The sequence below is a fragment of the Odocoileus virginianus genome, chromosome 11 (assembly GCF_023699985.2).
Source record: "Odocoileus virginianus isolate 20LAN1187 ecotype Illinois chromosome 11, Ovbor_1.2, whole genome shotgun sequence".
Taxonomy (NCBI): Eukaryota; Metazoa; Chordata; class Mammalia; order Artiodactyla; family Cervidae; genus Odocoileus; species Odocoileus virginianus.
The window spans coordinates 45,375,423-45,393,476 of NC_069684.1; the positions used below are offsets into that span (position 1 = coordinate 45,375,423).

An 18,054-nucleotide genomic window follows, 5' to 3' on the forward strand; every position below is an offset into this window, starting at 1 on the left:
GACACTTCAATGATCATAATTTCCTGTGGGTACAGAACAACTTGTCCATTTCCACACAAGAGAGAAGCAGCCATCTCATCTAGGATGAGTACCCCCATCTTCCAGTACAGTTATTAGGAGTGGTCCATGATGATACTTTTTAGCTTTCCCTAGGAAGAAGTTTCACTTTCCCCTAGAGGTGCTCATGCTCAGGTGCTCAGTCCTGTCTGACTCTTTGTGACCCCCCTGGACTGCAGCCTGCTCGGCCCCCCTGGTCATGGGATTTTCCAGGCAGGAATACTGGCATAGAGTGCTATTTCTTCCTCCAGGGGATTTTCCCAACCCAGAGCTCAAACCCATGTCTCCTGCATCTTCTGCATTGGCAGGCGGATTCTTTACCACTGAGCCACTGGGGAAGCCCTTCCGCTAAACATACCAGTATCTTCACAAATACCTTCATCTGGAGAGTTTACCATGATACGTATCAATTGGAAAATGGCCAATAATCATGTCACAAATCTATAAAAACAGCAATTCCCCCAAAGCACATTAGTAAAACTGAAAAGTACCTGACCTTAGAGATGAAGAATAAGTTAAGTATTTTAAAGATACAAGACCCCTCAAAAGTGTTTGAAAACACAAGTAAATTCATGAAAATAGCTACTGTATTAGCATTCCTATAATTAATTCCTTATTTGTTGTAACACAATGCAAACCCAAATAAACCCAATCATATTTCCACCACCTTTTAGAAAGAGTGTCAAAATTTAAGCATGCTGCTATGACACTGCTCTTCTTCAAGTGTATGAAGATGGCTAAAAACATCAGTGCCATATGACATCCAGGATACCACCCACACCCCCGAGTAAACCTGTAGCAAGTGTCAACTAGTAGAACCTTGGTGAATTTTGTGGTTGTGCTTCTTTATGCAGGATACTTAACATTTTTGCTCAAATTCAGCAGCAACTATTTTTATCTAAACTCTAACAACTTAAGTTCATTTCTTCATGTACATCATCTAAAGCTCTGTTTTGGCAGCTCCCTGTCCTGCCCTTCTTGCTGGCTTCTCCAGTTTCTTTCACCACAAGGGAGCTGCCTGGGTGTCTTAACAGTACCTTCACTCTGGGCATGCTGAGGCCATGGGCAGAGACAGGATAAGCCTTGTTTCTCCACTGTGTGCTGGCTGGGTTCTCAGTGCATTCCTTAGGTGATGCCAAACTACAATCTTAGTAGCGTATCTGACTCTCTGAATAGGACTGAAGAAAATCCATATTTTGCCCCTTCTTTAAAGTTAGCAGTGCCATACCAGTGCCCCACATTTTGTCTCTTAAGGAAATGTTTCTTTCTGTTTTGGTGGTGGTGGTGGTGGTGGAGTCCTCTTTGGACAGAGTACATACCAAAGGAACATTTAGTTGTGGCTTATAACTGTGTGCCAAAGGAAACCTTTGATCATATATTATTTCTAGGTTCTTTTGCCGTGCACTGACATGATAAACAGCAAGTGGTGCTTTAGGGGCTGTATATAGATGCCACTCATAAAGAATTTCATCAGTATTATAAAGTAGATATATAAATGTCTGCCTGAAGTTAATAAACATTGAGGATACTTAAGAATGATCACAAACTTCTCACAAGGTTTGAGAAGGATCCAGTACTTACCTCAGTGCTTTATACATGTTAGGAACTCAAGAAATGTAAGTTTAATTGAAGTTTGAGTACAAGTACCATAACTCAAGAAATGTAAGTTTAATTAAAGTTTGAGTAGAGGTACCATAACATTTTAAACACCTCTATTTTAAACACCTAGTTATAAGAAGTGCTTAAAACCACCACATTCCCTATTACTGTAACATAATACAAAAATGATACACTTGTCTTACTTCCTCATAACTCTATGATATCATTTTATCTCTGCTTTAGGGATTAACAGAGTATTTAGCACAAATTAAGACACTGCATAAATGTTGCTAATTAATACATTTCAGAGAAAAACATGAAAACCTAGAATAAACTGAAATGGAAGGACTGAGTACATAAACTGACTAGATAAGAATTATAAGCAAATGCTGAATAACAAAAATTTCATAGTAAAATTTTCATATGAGCATTTGAAAATCAAAATATCAAAATCATTGACTGTACTAACAATATCTGAAGTAATAAAAACAAAATTAAAAAAATTTAAAAGATAAAACAGACAATAATTTCCTACTCCTAAACTTAAGTAAACACTGCACTATTAGAAACAAGTAGAGATTGGAGTAAAAATAAAATTATATGATTTGTAGCATCCATCTTGTAAGTCTTAAATTTCTATTTCAAGTAAAAGAGAAGCCCCAAAGAAGACAAATAAATGTATTATTTTGTTACATATTAAAACTAGACTGCTTTAAATTCCTCTTAAAAATAAGGAACTGTATAAATAAACATGAAGAGTTCACTTTAAAATGAAAGGTTATAGAGACAAAGTTTCAAAATTGTGATTGTTTTGCTAGTTTTCCTGAAGAATAACATGATATTGGTGCCTTTATTTTTTCTGAATTAATTAAATGATGAGAAGTAGACTAACATATTACTGATAACAAAGAGAAAAACTGATCACATTGAATAAAATTTCAAAATGCATTTCAGATGCAAAAACTATCAATAATGTTTTGTGTTAAGAAGTTCAATATTCAGTTAAAAGAGTAAAAATACAATGTCATGAAGATAACCTACCTTTTTATCATACACATCTTGCCAGTTTACTCCAGAAAAGAAACTGTGTCTCATAATTTCTTTTGCATCATCTGGTCCTCCACCAAGGCTGTGAGAACAGAAATAAAATTAAATGATTATAGAACATTTGCATAAGCTGAATGCATAACTACAAAGCTTTTGTGAAATGTAACTTTCTGTGTGTAAATAGTTCTTGTGAGAAATGGCCATAAAAATAAAAAGCTTTTGTAGTAAGATCTAGTTTTCCTAATTCACTATTAATAAGAATTTGCCTTGGGACAGTATGGTAGTTGAAAAAAGCACAAGTTTTGGAGACAAACCAGAATTAGGCAAGCAACTCTAGAACTTATGAGATGTATGACAATGAAAAATTACTTAAGCTCAGTTCTCTCATCTGTATAGTGGGAATAATAATACCAGCATGGAAGATTACTGTTAGGGTACTTGTTATTTCTAAATGCTAAGTATTTAGAAATGACAAGTACCTAGCACAATAAATAGTAGCTATAGTCAATTTTCAAACCTAAATTATTTTAGAATGACTTTAATCAAAATGCACCCTTGTCAACATAAATTCTGAAAAGACTACATAACTGGTTAGAAAAAAAAAATTTAGAGAGCATTGCTAACAGAAACCAATAAATTGCTCTCATGTTTCAAATGAATTTTTACAGAAGTGAGAAAGTTAATATATGAAATATCACTACAATGGAATCTGCTATACAAGTTTCAATATAAATTAAAAATTAAAAAATACCCTCACCCCATCTTTGAAGGTACTCTTATTCAACTGTCACAATCTGAAATTCAGGTGTTTTCTAGATTTCTCAGTTTCATATAGTACATATTAGTCACTATGAAGAAAGGATGAGAGAAACAGAAAATAACAGAGGAGGAAGTAAGATGAGAGGAAAAGAGGAAAAAGAGAGAAAGAAAGAAAGGACAGGGGAACAGGAGGAAAATAAAATAAAGGAAATCTATTTTTAAATCTGAATTTGATAAAGCAAGTTTTATTTGATTTTACTCTTATTGTTAGGAATGATACATGATGGTAAATGTTTAATAATCAGCTATCTTGGGAAATTATAGATATATAATATAACACATATATGTATTATTAGATTTATCGATAGAAGATGTGCAGAAGCAAAACATACAGTTTTTCCAACCTCAAAATATATAAGTATCCTCAAAAGTACAGAGAAGAGTAAAATTTAACAACATTATCAAAGAGTGATGAGTTTTGAGTATTTTCTATTCTTGATTTTAATGTTCCCGGTTTAATTATAAGTTTATATAATGTAATTTTTTTAAATGTCTGTTTTCAACAACCAGCTCACAAAATTCTTGATATTTATCAACTGGCTATTCTAAGCTGGTACATGTCAACTCCCAACACACCACTGGGTAGGAAGAAAAGCAAACATGTCATAGAAAATAAGCAATTATACAATTTTAATGAACTCTGGTTATTATTAGGTATAAGCAATACATCACTAGGAAGAATCCAGGATCCTCTGAACACACTGTCAGAATGGAAAAACAAAACAATTAGCGGATTTCTGAACATCTGTAGTGCTGATCCTATAGTTTTCAGTATCCAGGTCTTTTATCCTAAGAATCATACAGGATAAATCACACCTCTGACTGGAACTTTCAGATTGGATCAGATCAGATCATAATAGTTATGTTCATATGTGGAACTCTCAGACTGGCAACTCTATATTTAGTTAACACTCAGCACTGGACTACTGGCCTCACTCTTTCTCATTCTATTTCAGGTTATGTATGCCTCTCCCCTGGTAGAATGCAAATTCATTGGAGGGGAGAGTTCAGTACTGGATTATCCAAAAAGTGTTTTAAGCCTGTGCTTAGGAAGCCAGAAAAGCAGAAACACCAAAATACTTGCTTCTGAAAGAATTATTTAACATTTCAAAGTATGCATCAAAGTAGTATGTATGAGAAAAATCAGAAGTTCATTGTATTTTCTTATATCTATGTTATTATTTAGTTCAATACTATTTTCAATCTAAAATATGGACGAGATGGTGAGTGAAGCAGCAGTTAAAATGGAAAACTATAATCATTTTTAGAAATAAAAGTTTTAATTCAGCTTCAGTCATTCATTTTTATGTCACTCCTTAGTTCTCAAGCAATATTTGGCTTTGGACATAGTCAGCATTTAATCTACATTTATCAAATATATATATAACTAAAGTATAGGCCATGAATACTATACAAAGACTAAGAATATAATCTTAGACTGCCATTTTAGAAGTTGGTAGAGATTCTTTAACACAAGCTTCTTCAAAGTGTGAAACTGTCAAAAATTTCAATGTCAATGACTCCCTAATATACAATTTAAGACTTCAAAATAATATCAAAATATGATTTACATTAAGATATTTTTGTCTAAGAATACTAAATTCCCATATCAGAAAGCTAATCTAAAATCCTCAGCCATTATAGATTCTTCATAACTAGAAGCAACATGGGATTTACATTTTCCTTATGTTACTGAATGCAACGTGAGGTTATGATGTTCCTACAAAATTTGCATAGGATGTTAAAAGAGATACTAACAGAATAATCATAAAGTAATGAAGAATAAGAAATAAAAGCAAACTGAGAGCTGACTCTTTGATAGAACTAAGAGCAATTCAGTAAAGAGTATCAGAAAAACTGAAGCAGTATTTAAATAATTGAACAGGAACAATAAAGAGGTATACTATCTTTGATTATGTTTCCGAAGACTTTTCAGGGTCCTTTGTTGGCTCTTTCTCTTCTTTCTACCTCCTAAGTTTTTGGCATTTCCCAAGTCTCTGTCCTAGGGTGTCTTCTTTTTATATTCTACTCTTTTCACTATTCTCATGGCATGGAGCCATATCTACAGATCCCAAATCCAAATATTCAGGTTTGTGTTTCTGTTTTTTTAGATTAATTTTTTACTGGAGTATAGTTGCTTTGCCATGTTGTGTTAGCTTCTACTGTTCAGAAAAATCAATCAGTTATATATATACCTATATCCCCTCTTTTTTAATTTCTTTCCCATTTAGGCCACACAGAGCATTGAGTAGGGTTCCCTGTGCTATTCAGTAGGTTCTCATTAGTTACCATTTTACACATACCATTGTACACATGTCAATCCCAATCTCCCAGTTCATCTCGCCTCCGTAGCCTGCCTTGGTAACCATAAGTTTGTTCCCTACATCTGTGTCTCTATTTCTGCTTTGCAAATAAGTTCACTTTGGATAGGACAACTGGACAGCTACATGTAAAAGAAGGAAATTAGAACACTCTCTAACACCACAGTTACAAAAATAAACTCAAAATGGATTAAAGACCTAAATATAAGCACAGACACTATAAAACTCTTAGAGGAAAACAGAGACAGAACATTCTCTGACATAAATTGCAGCAAGATCTTTTCTGACCCACCTCCTAGAATAATAAAAATAAAACCAAAAATGAACAAATGGGATTTAATTAAACTTCAAAGCTTTTGCACAGCAAAGGAAACCATAAACCAAACAAAAAGACACCCTCAGAATGAAGAAAATATTTGCAAATGAAACTGACAAGGGATTAATCTCCAAAATATACAAACAACTCATGCAGCTCAATAAAACAAACAACGAACCAACCAACTCAGTGAAAAAATGAGCACAAGACCTAAACAGACATCTCTCCAAGACATATGGATGGCCAACAAACAGATGAAAGGATGCTCAACATTGCTTATTATTAAAGAAATGAAAATCAAAAACTACAATGATGTATCACCTCATACTGATCAGAATGTCCATCATTAAAAAATCTACAAACAATAAATACTGAAGAGGATGTAGAGAAAAGGGAACCCCCCCTACACTGTTGGAAGGAGTATAAATTGGGAGGTTTCCTATGAAGAGTATGGAGGTCCCCTAAAAAACTAAAAACAGAACTACCATATGACCCAGCAATCCCATTCCTGGGTATATACCTGGAGGAAATCCGCTATTGTGTTTCTAGTAAGCACTGGTACTATTTTCAGCTGCCTGCTTGACATCTAGGTTTTCTACAGAAACCTCAGGCTCAGAACAGCAAAACTAGTATCAACATCCTCCCCATCAGGCCTTCTCCCTTGCCTGTACTCCCACTCTGTCAATAATAACTTCATTTCTCCAGACTAGTCATCCAAGTTGGAAACCTCAGAGGCATCCCAAAGTCCTTCTACTTCTTCATCATTTCTATTTAATCATTCACAAAATCTACTCAGCACTATTTACCACTGTTTGGGGATGGATTCCATCTCTTTATGTGGACAATTCCATATGTATTCTTCATTACTCTGCCTACTTGCCCCTGGTCCTTCACTGTTTTAATCTATCCATGACAAAGCTGCCTGAGTTATCTCTTCATAACACAAATCTGATTATGCCATCCCTTACTATTAATAATTCAGTGGCTTTCATCTCCTTCTGAATAAAGATTAAATATTTTCTAAGAAGCATAAGGACCTTAGAATCTAACACATGAGCATCATCTCCCAATGTCACCCAACTCATACTCTATGCTCCAGCTGATGAACTTCTCAAATGTCATGTTCACTTGTAATTCAAGCTGTTCTTTACATGTAAAATTCTCTGCATGAAAACCACTGCAAATTCCAACCCCTTCATAAGCCAGGTCAAGTTTTCCAATCCCCTAGATAGCTAATAATTTCAATAGCATTTGTCTGTAGTTTAGCCTGAGCATCTGTAAATATGTTTTGTACCCCACATTATTCTATGGATCCCTAGAGCAGAGATAATTCATCTTATTCATCATGCATTCCTAATATTTTAATGTAGGAGTGGAGGGGCTTGACTTATGTACCTTAAAAGGGAAATAACAGATAGTTTAAAATAGCACATCTTCTCTTTAGACAGTATCAACCTCTAGGTAGATAAAACTTTAAGATTTGTCCTACAAACCAGGCCACTAACATTCTAGAAATTCCCCTCACATGTATTCAATAATTACTATATGCTATTCTCAGAGGGTGGGGTGAGGGTGGTGGGTGGGGAAACGACAATAAAAAAATAAAGGAGACACGAAAACCAGAAGGAGAAGTCAGAAAAAGATGGGTTAAAAATTCACTGCCCTAAGGCAAATATTAGATCCAAAACTCAAGTAGATAGAACAGAAATCCTAGCTCCACTGTTACAACAGTTGTGAAACAATCACATCAAATGGAATACATTTTAAAACCTAAACCAAGAACACGGTCCACTATAAAGAATATACAAGATAAACATCAAATAGGTACATAAAAACTTGATCTCTATTCTTGTTCTACATGAATTTTCTGTGAGAACTAGGATAAATCACTTAAACCTCTCTGGGCCTAATTTTCTCCCAGTCAAATGGAAATGAGAATACTATCTATCCCTTCTACTCCACAGGCTACTAAAAAGCAAGGGAAATAAGAGATATGCAAATGTCCTGGCAAAGAACACAAAATTACTTTATAAATATAAGGTAAGGTCTCAGTTACAGGATTCAGAAACATTTTTGAATGGTTCCTCACTAAGCAAAAAGATGGTACCTCTTTTATTATGTTTGCTTATTTCTGCCGAAGGGACAATCATGTTCCTCACAAATTTAAAAGCTGTAAGTGTGTGATGGAAACCTTCTCCAAGGTAAACAGAGTCCACATTTTAGAATTCACTTATTCCTTTACTCATTAATTCAGTCTGTCACAAATACATATTGAGCATCAACCACTAACAGAACATTATGAAAATTATGTGAGGTGTTACAAAAAGTTAAATATATAAAATGGTCTACCCTTCAGATACTTAAGGTCTGAGAGATTTTCAGAGAAATAGTGATATGTATATCTATCTATCTATCTATCTATCTATCTATCTAATGGAACAATGACTTTACATGTATACACAAACACGTAGATTGAGACATTTTATAATTAATAGTCATTTCATGTGTGACTTATAAAATGTATGTATAAATAAATATACAAACATGAACAAAGAATACTATAGCTCATTAAGCAAAGAACTGTAGGATTTTTCAGGTCATAGCTGTAGCTATAAAAATAGAAATACAAAGTGTATAAAGACATTTTTTCCACTAGTCCTTTCAGCCGTGCATGAAAAAGAATTATCTTCAAACGACAAACAAAAAAAGTAGCTAGATATGTTAACATAGGTTAGTGTGGGAGGACAGTATAGAGACAGTTCTACCCATTTTATAATGTAAATCAGCAAAAATATAAAGCCCAGAGATTGAAAGGGATAAAAGGGATCCTCCTATCCCCACAATAGCAAGCACCATGCAAATGAGGAAATTGTTTGCTTGTAACACTCTCAAAATCCTTATTTGGTAAAATCTGTATAAAATTTCCAAGTTAGGGAAGAGTTGAGAAAAAATTTTAAATGTTCTATATTATGCAGTTAAAAATAAGTCAGTGTCTCAGTGGGAAGATGTCTGCATCAAATACATTGCTTCTTGGAGTTAGTTATACGTGAATTAATTTCCATATCACAATTTCTAACCACATTCATCAGTAACTCACTGCATGTTATTTGTGGCTTACCGTTTATTTGGATCCTTTATCAAGAGCCCTGAAAGCAATGATTTTGCATCTGAAGAGAGTGTTCGAGGAAATTTAATGTCTTCCATTAGAATTAGTTCAAAAAGTTTCTCATGATCCTGGTTATAGAAAGGTAATCTCCCGCACATCATTTCATACATGACAACCCCAAGGCCCCACCAATCCACGGCTCGGCCATAGTCATTATCCTCTAATACCTAAAAGTGAAACCAGTAAAAGATTAATTTTTTTTAAAAGGTTAATTTTTACATGTTAACTTTTAAAGCATTATTTATAAAACATAAGCTTTTTACACAAAAGTGAATCATAACTTTCAAAACCAAAGTAGGCGATTCTGTGATCTTGACATTTAAACTATGAAGAAGCTTACAAAAGATATAAATCACATCAAATATGTGAAATGTTCAATATATAGCCAGATATAAGGGGTGGGTAAAAAAGAGGTATTGCAACCTTTTCTGCAGCCTACTGGAAGATTCTAAATAAATGAATTAAGTGGAGGACAGAGGAGCCTAGCATGCTGCAGTCTACAACGTCAGGTCGCAAAGTGTTGGACGTGTCGGACATAACTTAGCCAGTGAACAGCAAAACAAAGTAAATGAATATATGAGTACCCTAAGGATCCAAAGAAAACTATTTGCATACTTACCCATTTTCACTTAGCCCTACTTAATTTTTCATTCTGGCTCCACTAAGGTGGTCAGTAAGCAACAACTCAGAGCTAAACTGTGTTGATTATAGAGAACATAATGTGTCTAACACCTTCTTGCACTGAGAAGAACTAACTAATACAAATCAGTGACAGATAGGAGTAAACAGATGAATTGTATTAAAGAAGCATCCAGGGCATGACAATCATGAAAATATATATGAAACCTTTTGGAGGACCCTACATATTAAAACTCTTGCAGGAAATATTTAGGCAACAGAGTGAATATAAAGATAGATTGACTGAGTTGTAATAAACTTTAGTATCCAAAGTTTTAGAACTCACAACAATTTCTATTAAACACAAACAATAAAAATCATGGACTCAGTATCTGTCTGGTATATGCCCTTAAATTTACTTCCCAAAACACATGACATGCAAAATATATTTAGTAAGAAACAATATGCAAATACCAGTTATGCTGTGCTAGAGCAACCTGTTCAAATTGAAACATAACTTGCTGTTTGTACCAGGAAAAATATGATTACCTTTATACAAGATATGTTCCTCATTCAGTGGAAATTAATCATTTGGATCTTTTAATATTTTATTTCAAGATACTGTTTTTGTATAGTAATGTAATTTTTAAACACCAGTGACTTTTTAATCTATCCCATGGCCAATCAGCAGAATGTGCTGTCTGTAGGCCTTTATCTAATAGATGCTGGATTTTACCTAATAACAAAAATTTTTAAGTCTAAGTAACCTCTTATTGCACTCCTACAACACCAACAAAACAGTGGTACACACAGAAAAGAGCCAAATGTGGTTTTTAACCTCTTTTTTCATAAAACCATAAAAAGCATAAAAGCTGGATTAACTGCCTCCCGAACCCACATTTCACCAGCCGGGTTCTCATCCCCAGCTGGCAAAACTGGCAATCCTTTATTTTTGTTTAAATACCTGGTTTGCAGCCAGAAGGGAAAGTGAGTACATAAAAAAAGGTTTTATTTTTGAAGAGAAATAAGCAACTGAAAAATAAAACTGTATTGTAAAAAAATGTTTGATAAAATAAAGTATATTTTATTTAGCTTCGTAAAATGAACACTGATTCTCAAGATAAGTGGTTTTGCTTCTGAACATACGAGCTTTAACTGAAATATACATACATAATGCTACAATTAGAATTGTTTGCTGTATTACTCTGTACTGAACAAATGTGATGTAACTAACATATCTCAGTGACATGTAAAACTTAGGCAATGTTGAGGAGAAAATATCCTAACAACTCAGCCAGTCCTCTTTATCTGGAAGTCTTTGTCATCAATTAAAAAGAAAGATTTCTGTTCAACTCCCACCTCAAGACAGCTGGAAGATGAAATACACAGAAAATAAAAATAAAAGTGATTATAATATTCTACATGTGGATATACTATAAAATAATGTTACCACTATTCATACAGTATCCCTTCTCCTTACACCTAATTCAAAATATAATACTTTGAAATAATGTAGAAATTCCTGACTGAAATTAACACCCACAGCCTAGTAATATATAAAATTTACATTCTTTAACCTAAGAGTTGCAGTTCCTTCTGATTACCTCTGATGATTTTTTCCCCTCCTAGCAAAAATGCTAATTAACTTCATGGTTAGCACCAGGGCTGATCCAAAGAGTAAGATGCATGATAATGTAGAGGTATAACGTTAATACATTTCAAAATCCATTACAATGCAATTTATCATACAATCTGGATATATATGCAGATCAAAATCTGCTTCTAAAGAAATAATTCACTGAAAGACTTATCTGAAGAACTAAATTAAAGACAGTGTTCTTTTCCATGAAATCAATGTCATTAATGTTTAAACTAAAATCAAGTTAAAATATGAAGGAAGATATTTGGTATTCCCTTCTATAACTATTGTCCTCTGTAACCCTAGATGTAGCCTCACATGTTATGAGAACATTTAACACAAATGCCCAGAGATGAAGAACAAGTGGGGATTTGAAACACTAAAAGAATATAAATGTTAAAAAATGGTGAGAGGTCACATCAATAAACCCCAAACAGAGCCCAAGTTCTAGGAAACAAGGTGCAGTTTCCATTTGTCCACTAGGAGCCAGAGGTTGCTTCACTTTCTAATAAAACCCAAGATTCAAGGAAGTCACAGCAGTTATCAATCACTTTTAAGTGATCTGGTAATACCTGATCAATATTTGGCGACATTCGATGTGCACACCTCCACTTATCAAAAACCAGCTGAGTTTTAAAAATCACTGTCAACAGCTCTTGAATGGTCACTAATTTCAAAGAATGACATTAAATAATAAATTTAAAAATGATACCATCAATTAAAGTTCCCAAAGTAAATATTGAGCTCGTGAATGGGTACTTTCAAAGGCATTTTCATTTCAATATAGATTTACTCGGAGGCTGAAGGAGCAACTTCCTCAGCTTGTCCGCCAGGCCACACAAAGCGCTGACGCGGTAGCTCTGAGGAGCTGCGTGTGCCCTGGAGTGGCTTTCTGCTCAATCAATAATCCTGACAGAACAGATGGGGGGAAACTAAACATCTAAACAAACTGTCTGCACACCTATGTTGTGAAAGTAAACTGCGAACTTGGATGAACCAATTTACCGCTAATTCAAAAAAAAATTTTTTTTCTGCTAACCTTATATTTCAGGTAACTGATAATGTGTGTTTTATATATAAACACACAGTGATATGCTATATAATCTACAGAAATCCTTTAATATTCCTAACATCACAGAAATGTTGCTAAAAGGTGACCTATAAATCTTCTGATTCAGATTCTAAAATGTGTTGCAGCTACAGAACTATTACATACATTTCATAAGAATAATGAATTCCATGGTTTACTGCTATTTTCTTCATAAATATATACTGTATATCCAGTTTTCAACTGCTCTCATGATTCTAAAGAGACTGAAACTGCCATTTGCTCTGAATTAAGATGCTGTAAGCTTTATGGCTACCTCCTAGCATGCAAACACAAGTGCTTGCATGCAGTTAATATCCTACTTTCAGAAGCATTCTCTGGCTAGAAGAACAGGCAAAGCTAAATGGATACAAGAGTGTGATTCAATCATACTCACAGGTATCTTCCCAGAGATTCCTATACTTCCTTTTTATTCTGAAGCAACAGACATTATGGGGTTCTAAGAAACTGGGTCTTTGTAATCAAAGTAAAAATGGCCATTATAAAACACTATAAGCAATCACTCGTGTCCCCAGTTAGGGTTGGTTTTGTATACGTTATGTCTCAGAGAATTTAAAATTAAACTCTGTGCTTAAATTAGAATCATTCCAAAGTACTGAATGCAAATATTCTGATTGTTAAAATCAAAAGACTATATAACACTCAAAAGAACTTTAGGTGAAAAATAGCTACAAAAAAACCTGACAGAACTCTAGGGAAGTAAAAGCTGCTACTTATAAATGTTGAGAGACATTAACATTGAACTAAAAATATCATTTTTGTTTATATTTAAACAATATCTAATTTGGGGACCAAGTAGGAATTTTTTTAACTACAGTTTTTTATTGAACTATAGTTGATTTAAAATACTGTGTTAGCTTCAGATGTACAGCAAAATGGGATGGTTTTTAATATTATCCAGAAACAGTATAAACAGCCAACTCATGACAGACGTTCTTAAATAAAAATTCTAACAATAAAGCAGACAACTTTTGTCTGAACTAATCACTGTGCTCATTCACTTAATTTCCTCCTTAATATTGGTGATGAGATGTTTTAGAACCATCAAGAAGTGAAGGCTTTCAAAAATACTTCAAGAGGACAAGTGCTATATGCATCATTAAGAATTAAATATTAGGGATGTATACAGCTTGGGAAAAGCTACTAAAATAACTTTTAATTTTCACAAAAAGCTTAGAAGCTTTAAGATTTGATTTCATAATCTGTTAGAACTAGTAGACTTTTGTCCAAGGGTAAGCAAGATATAACTTTGTATGCTACTATTTTTATCTACAGATTAAATGTACAAATATATATATATATATATATATATATATATATATATAACTTTGATTTCATTCATTTTAAGATCTCCTCAAGATAATCCTGCTAAGGCCTATAAAATGATGTCTTTTTCATTTATTCTTTGTTGTATTTAAAATAAACAAAATTCCATTTAGTACACTTAAAATCAAGTTTGGTTCTACCTACTCCACCTATTTACACTATACTCCAGGCTACCAACTATCTTCACCCTTAATTAATATGATTCTCTCCACCCTTCTGAAGAAGTTAATGTATACTTTTGGCCTTTCATTTGTGCTATTATCTATAAAGAATCACAATGACTTTAAGCAAATCTTTGTATCAAAATAGTTATCAAAATATTTTCATCTATTTTAGATACTGTCAAAATACATATTATAAAAGATATTGATGCTAGTAGGCTTTAAAAGAAAAGTGAATAAAATGATACTCAGTGACTATTTTCTAAAAATGAGTTTCCAAAAACTAGGAATACATATGCATTTTCAGCCACTGAAAAACATAGCATTTTATACATACGAAATAAAATTATATACATTTTTTTTCTGAATAGCAACCACAACTAGATACTATGTATTTTCCAACAATCAAGTCATTTTTTGCAATCTTTTTGTTAGTTCTAACTTGATTATCAAATAATTTTTATTTTTACACTATTACAGAAGTGCATTTCTCTAGGTTTCCAAAACCACCTTATTCAACCTTCCCCATCTGTCACCATCTGCTTCTTTTTAGCATGTACTTTTTGTGTGATCACATAAGCATGTGAAAAATAACTAACATTCAGATGATTATCTGCTGGTACATTTGAGGACTGGGCATAATAAAAGTGAACTGCCAAAACGTACTTAACACTTTTAATTTTGTTGGGTCTTGCATGTAAGCTACATTTGATTTTCAAACTGTTTTACAGTTGGAAAGTTGATCAGGTACTGCTAACTCAAGAGCAAAGCTGAGACTCTAAATAATTAGCACTGCATAAAAGGATGGTTTGGATTCAATGAGAGCCAAATCAAATAATAAAATTTAACAGTAAGATTTTATATATGATTTCTAATTTCTTTATATTTCTAGGCATGAGAATATAGTAGAGGTGATGAAAACAAAATCCCCTCAAAATACCAGAGTCCATAATATATGGCAGGTCAAATTTATTTCCTTCTAATACAAGAAAGAGCAAAACCACTTTAAAACTATCTATACTAATTTTTAATGCAGCTTTAGAGATGCAGCACACTAAACATATAGTTTATATGCCCATTAGGACTGTATCTCTGCAACATCTTTTTAAAAAGATACTTTTTCCCCCTTTAATAAAAAAGGTACACAGTTCTTCATCAAAAGATGAAAACAGTTTCGTTATTTGCTCGGGCCTGGTGCACTGGGAAGACCCAGAGGGATGGGGTGGAAAGGGAGGTGGGAGGGGGGACCAGGATGGGGAATACATGTAAATCCATGGCTAATTCATTTCAATGTATGACAAAAACTACTGTAATGATGTAAAGTAATTAGCCTCCAACTAATAAAAATAAATGGGAAAAAAAAAAGATGAAAACAAATACTTTAAAAAATATCCTTTATTTTTAACAAATGGCATTTTTATGTCATAAAATTTTTCTCTTCCTGGTGGTCTTTAAGAAGAAATCTAAGTTCATTTAAAACTTCAGTTCATTTAAAAATCAGGTATAAGTCTGATATAGTACAGCTAATACATCAGTTTTGAACTGATTCCTAACAATATTTTTTTAAGTATTTTTAAAAATATCCTGCAATCATCTTTAAGTAGCAAAGCATTCTGACCAAATTAAAACTGTCTAGGGAATTCCCTGGAGGCCTAGTGATTAGGACTCCCAGCTTCTACTGTAAGGGGTACAAGTTCAATCTCTCATCAGGGAACCAAGATCCTGCATCTTTTGCGGCATGGCCAAAAAAAACAGAACAAACAAGCAAACAAAACCCCTCCAAAACTAGTTGAAAAGGTAAAGGATGGCCATTGCTAGACAAATGAGAGGCTGCAGAAAGATGTCTTCATAATGTGTAAACAGGTCTCCCATGTGAGGAGAAGGTAATATACCAAAAGGAGCCCTTCAAAAGAGAAGCAGTACTCAGGCACTTACTCCAGGTCTGATAAACAGCTACTACTGACAACTACCAAAAGTCTGGCATCAATAATGCTATGTACTAGAAATGTCAAGGTTCAGAGAAAGTGAGAGGTAGCATCTGCAGCAAAGGGAAGAGGCTAGTTTAAGCTCTTGCCAATCCCTCTCTAATCCTGACTATGCATATCTGGATCGTATTATTGCCCTGCTCTCAGTTCACGTGATTTTCTCTTGTCCGTGAGACCAAATCTCAACTCCTTCCCATTCTGATTCTGATCTACACATCCAGCCTCCTCTCAGTCTGCTCCCTCTTTACTGCCACCAGACCCTCCCACCACCTTTCCTTTCACTGCACGGTACGTAACCCTGCTGCCGCTGCTGTTAAGTCGCATCAGTCGTGTCCAACTCTGTGCGACCCCATAGACAGCAGCCCACCAGGCTCCTCCGTCCCTGGGATTCCCCAGCCAAGAATACTGGAGTGGGTTGCCATTTCCTTCTCCAGTGGTACAGAACTCTAGTAAAGCAATTATTTTTCTTGGACAGTAATGATTATTCTCCATATCATATCACCTTAGAAAATACAGCAGGCTACCAGACGACAAAAAACATTTCTATGATCTTTGTAATCCCAGAACCTAACAGAATGCATGACACCTAATAAATACCCAATAAATATTTCTTTAATGAATGAATGAGTGTTCTTCAGTGAAATGGCCTACACCAGAGACCAGAAGAAAGAACTTAAATTCTTGTTTTTAAAAGTAAGAATATAAAACAGTTACCCTGATTTAACAAAATGCAGTTTGACACAAATGCTTAAAATATAAAAATTGAAACTGCGTGAGAAGTTTAGTTGTCTCAAGTTTTGCATCCTCAAATAGTAATCACAACGATCACTCTCCCCTGTGAAAATAAGGTCTAGATGTTAATTATAAACCAACATCTCTTAGCCATCAGGTATATAAACTGCTTTTAAACCCTTCTGCAATATTTTTTTAAAAGGTATACAGAAAGGGTTTACCTGTCTTTAAGAAGAAATTGATAATTCCTTGTGAACTGTAAACTTTCTATTTAGAAACAACTAGACTCTTCTTGGATTAAATTCCTGGTTTTGTTCTTCAGTTGATGATATTTGCATATAAAAACAATATCTTTGTTTCTTAGGAGATCATCTGCTTCTGAAATGAGATGTATTTATCTTCTACAGAAATAATTTCCCCTAATTGTGATACAACTAATTTTGTTATTCTAAATATGGGATATCATCATCCATGGCAAATGTATAGCAGGGGCAATTGGAACTCCAGAGAAACAAAGATTGTGTTTTTCATGACATTCACAAAAACAATCCTGTTGTAGAAAGTGTGACCTTGTATTTGAATAAACAAGAAACATTATTCTAAACTTTTACCAAATTCAGCTACAAAAATGGAAAATTTTAAACTCCAAATTTTATAACAGAAAAAAAAATGTTACTTTTGGCAGACCTTGTTAAAATAATATTTGGAAATTTACTGTAAAAAATACTGCTAATATTTCAATTACTAGCATTTATTTACAAAAACTTAAAATTCTTGAAATGCAATTTTAATCTCTAATTGAAAAGAGCTATTGTAGTAATAAACTGGCATTAGTTATTATACATATAAGGAATGCTAGTATCATTCTGAATATATTCCCATTTTCTAATTCTTTTGATTACTTTTCCTGTTGAGCATTTACAAAGCATCTATTTTAAAAATGGCAATTACTTACATCTATAGTGGCCTTGAAACAGTGATTTTGTTTTTTTCGGCTACCATGTTATGCAATTAAAAAAGTAAAAATAGGCTTTATAAGATGAATCTCATTAGAATCCTGTTTCTGTCTCTACCACCTCCTACCTGTGTACAGACTACATTAAAAAATCCTGATCCTCAGTTCCCTTACCTTTAAAAAGAACAGGTCTGCAATCTCAAAA

General features: G+C 33.7%; 1 protein-coding gene across 7 annotated transcripts in view; it reads right to left on the bottom strand.

The window, feature by feature from the left end:
• AKT3 (AKT serine/threonine kinase 3) overlaps positions 1-18,054 on the bottom strand; it is a 264,755-nt gene that overhangs the window by 33,848 nt on the left and 212,853 nt on the right. For all 7 annotated transcript variants that reach the window (XR_011490377.1, XM_070474384.1, XM_070474383.1 and 4 more), the window contains 2 exons: positions 9,278-9,492; positions 2,698-2,785 (listed from right to left, as the gene is read on the bottom strand). Coding sequence is in view for 6 of the 7 variants with exons in the window: in XM_070474384.1 (XP_070330485.1) it covers positions 2,698-2,785; positions 9,278-9,492 (303 nt within the window). In the remaining variant the exon portion in view is untranslated. The remainder of the gene's footprint in view (positions 1-2,697; positions 2,786-9,277; positions 9,493-18,054) is intronic.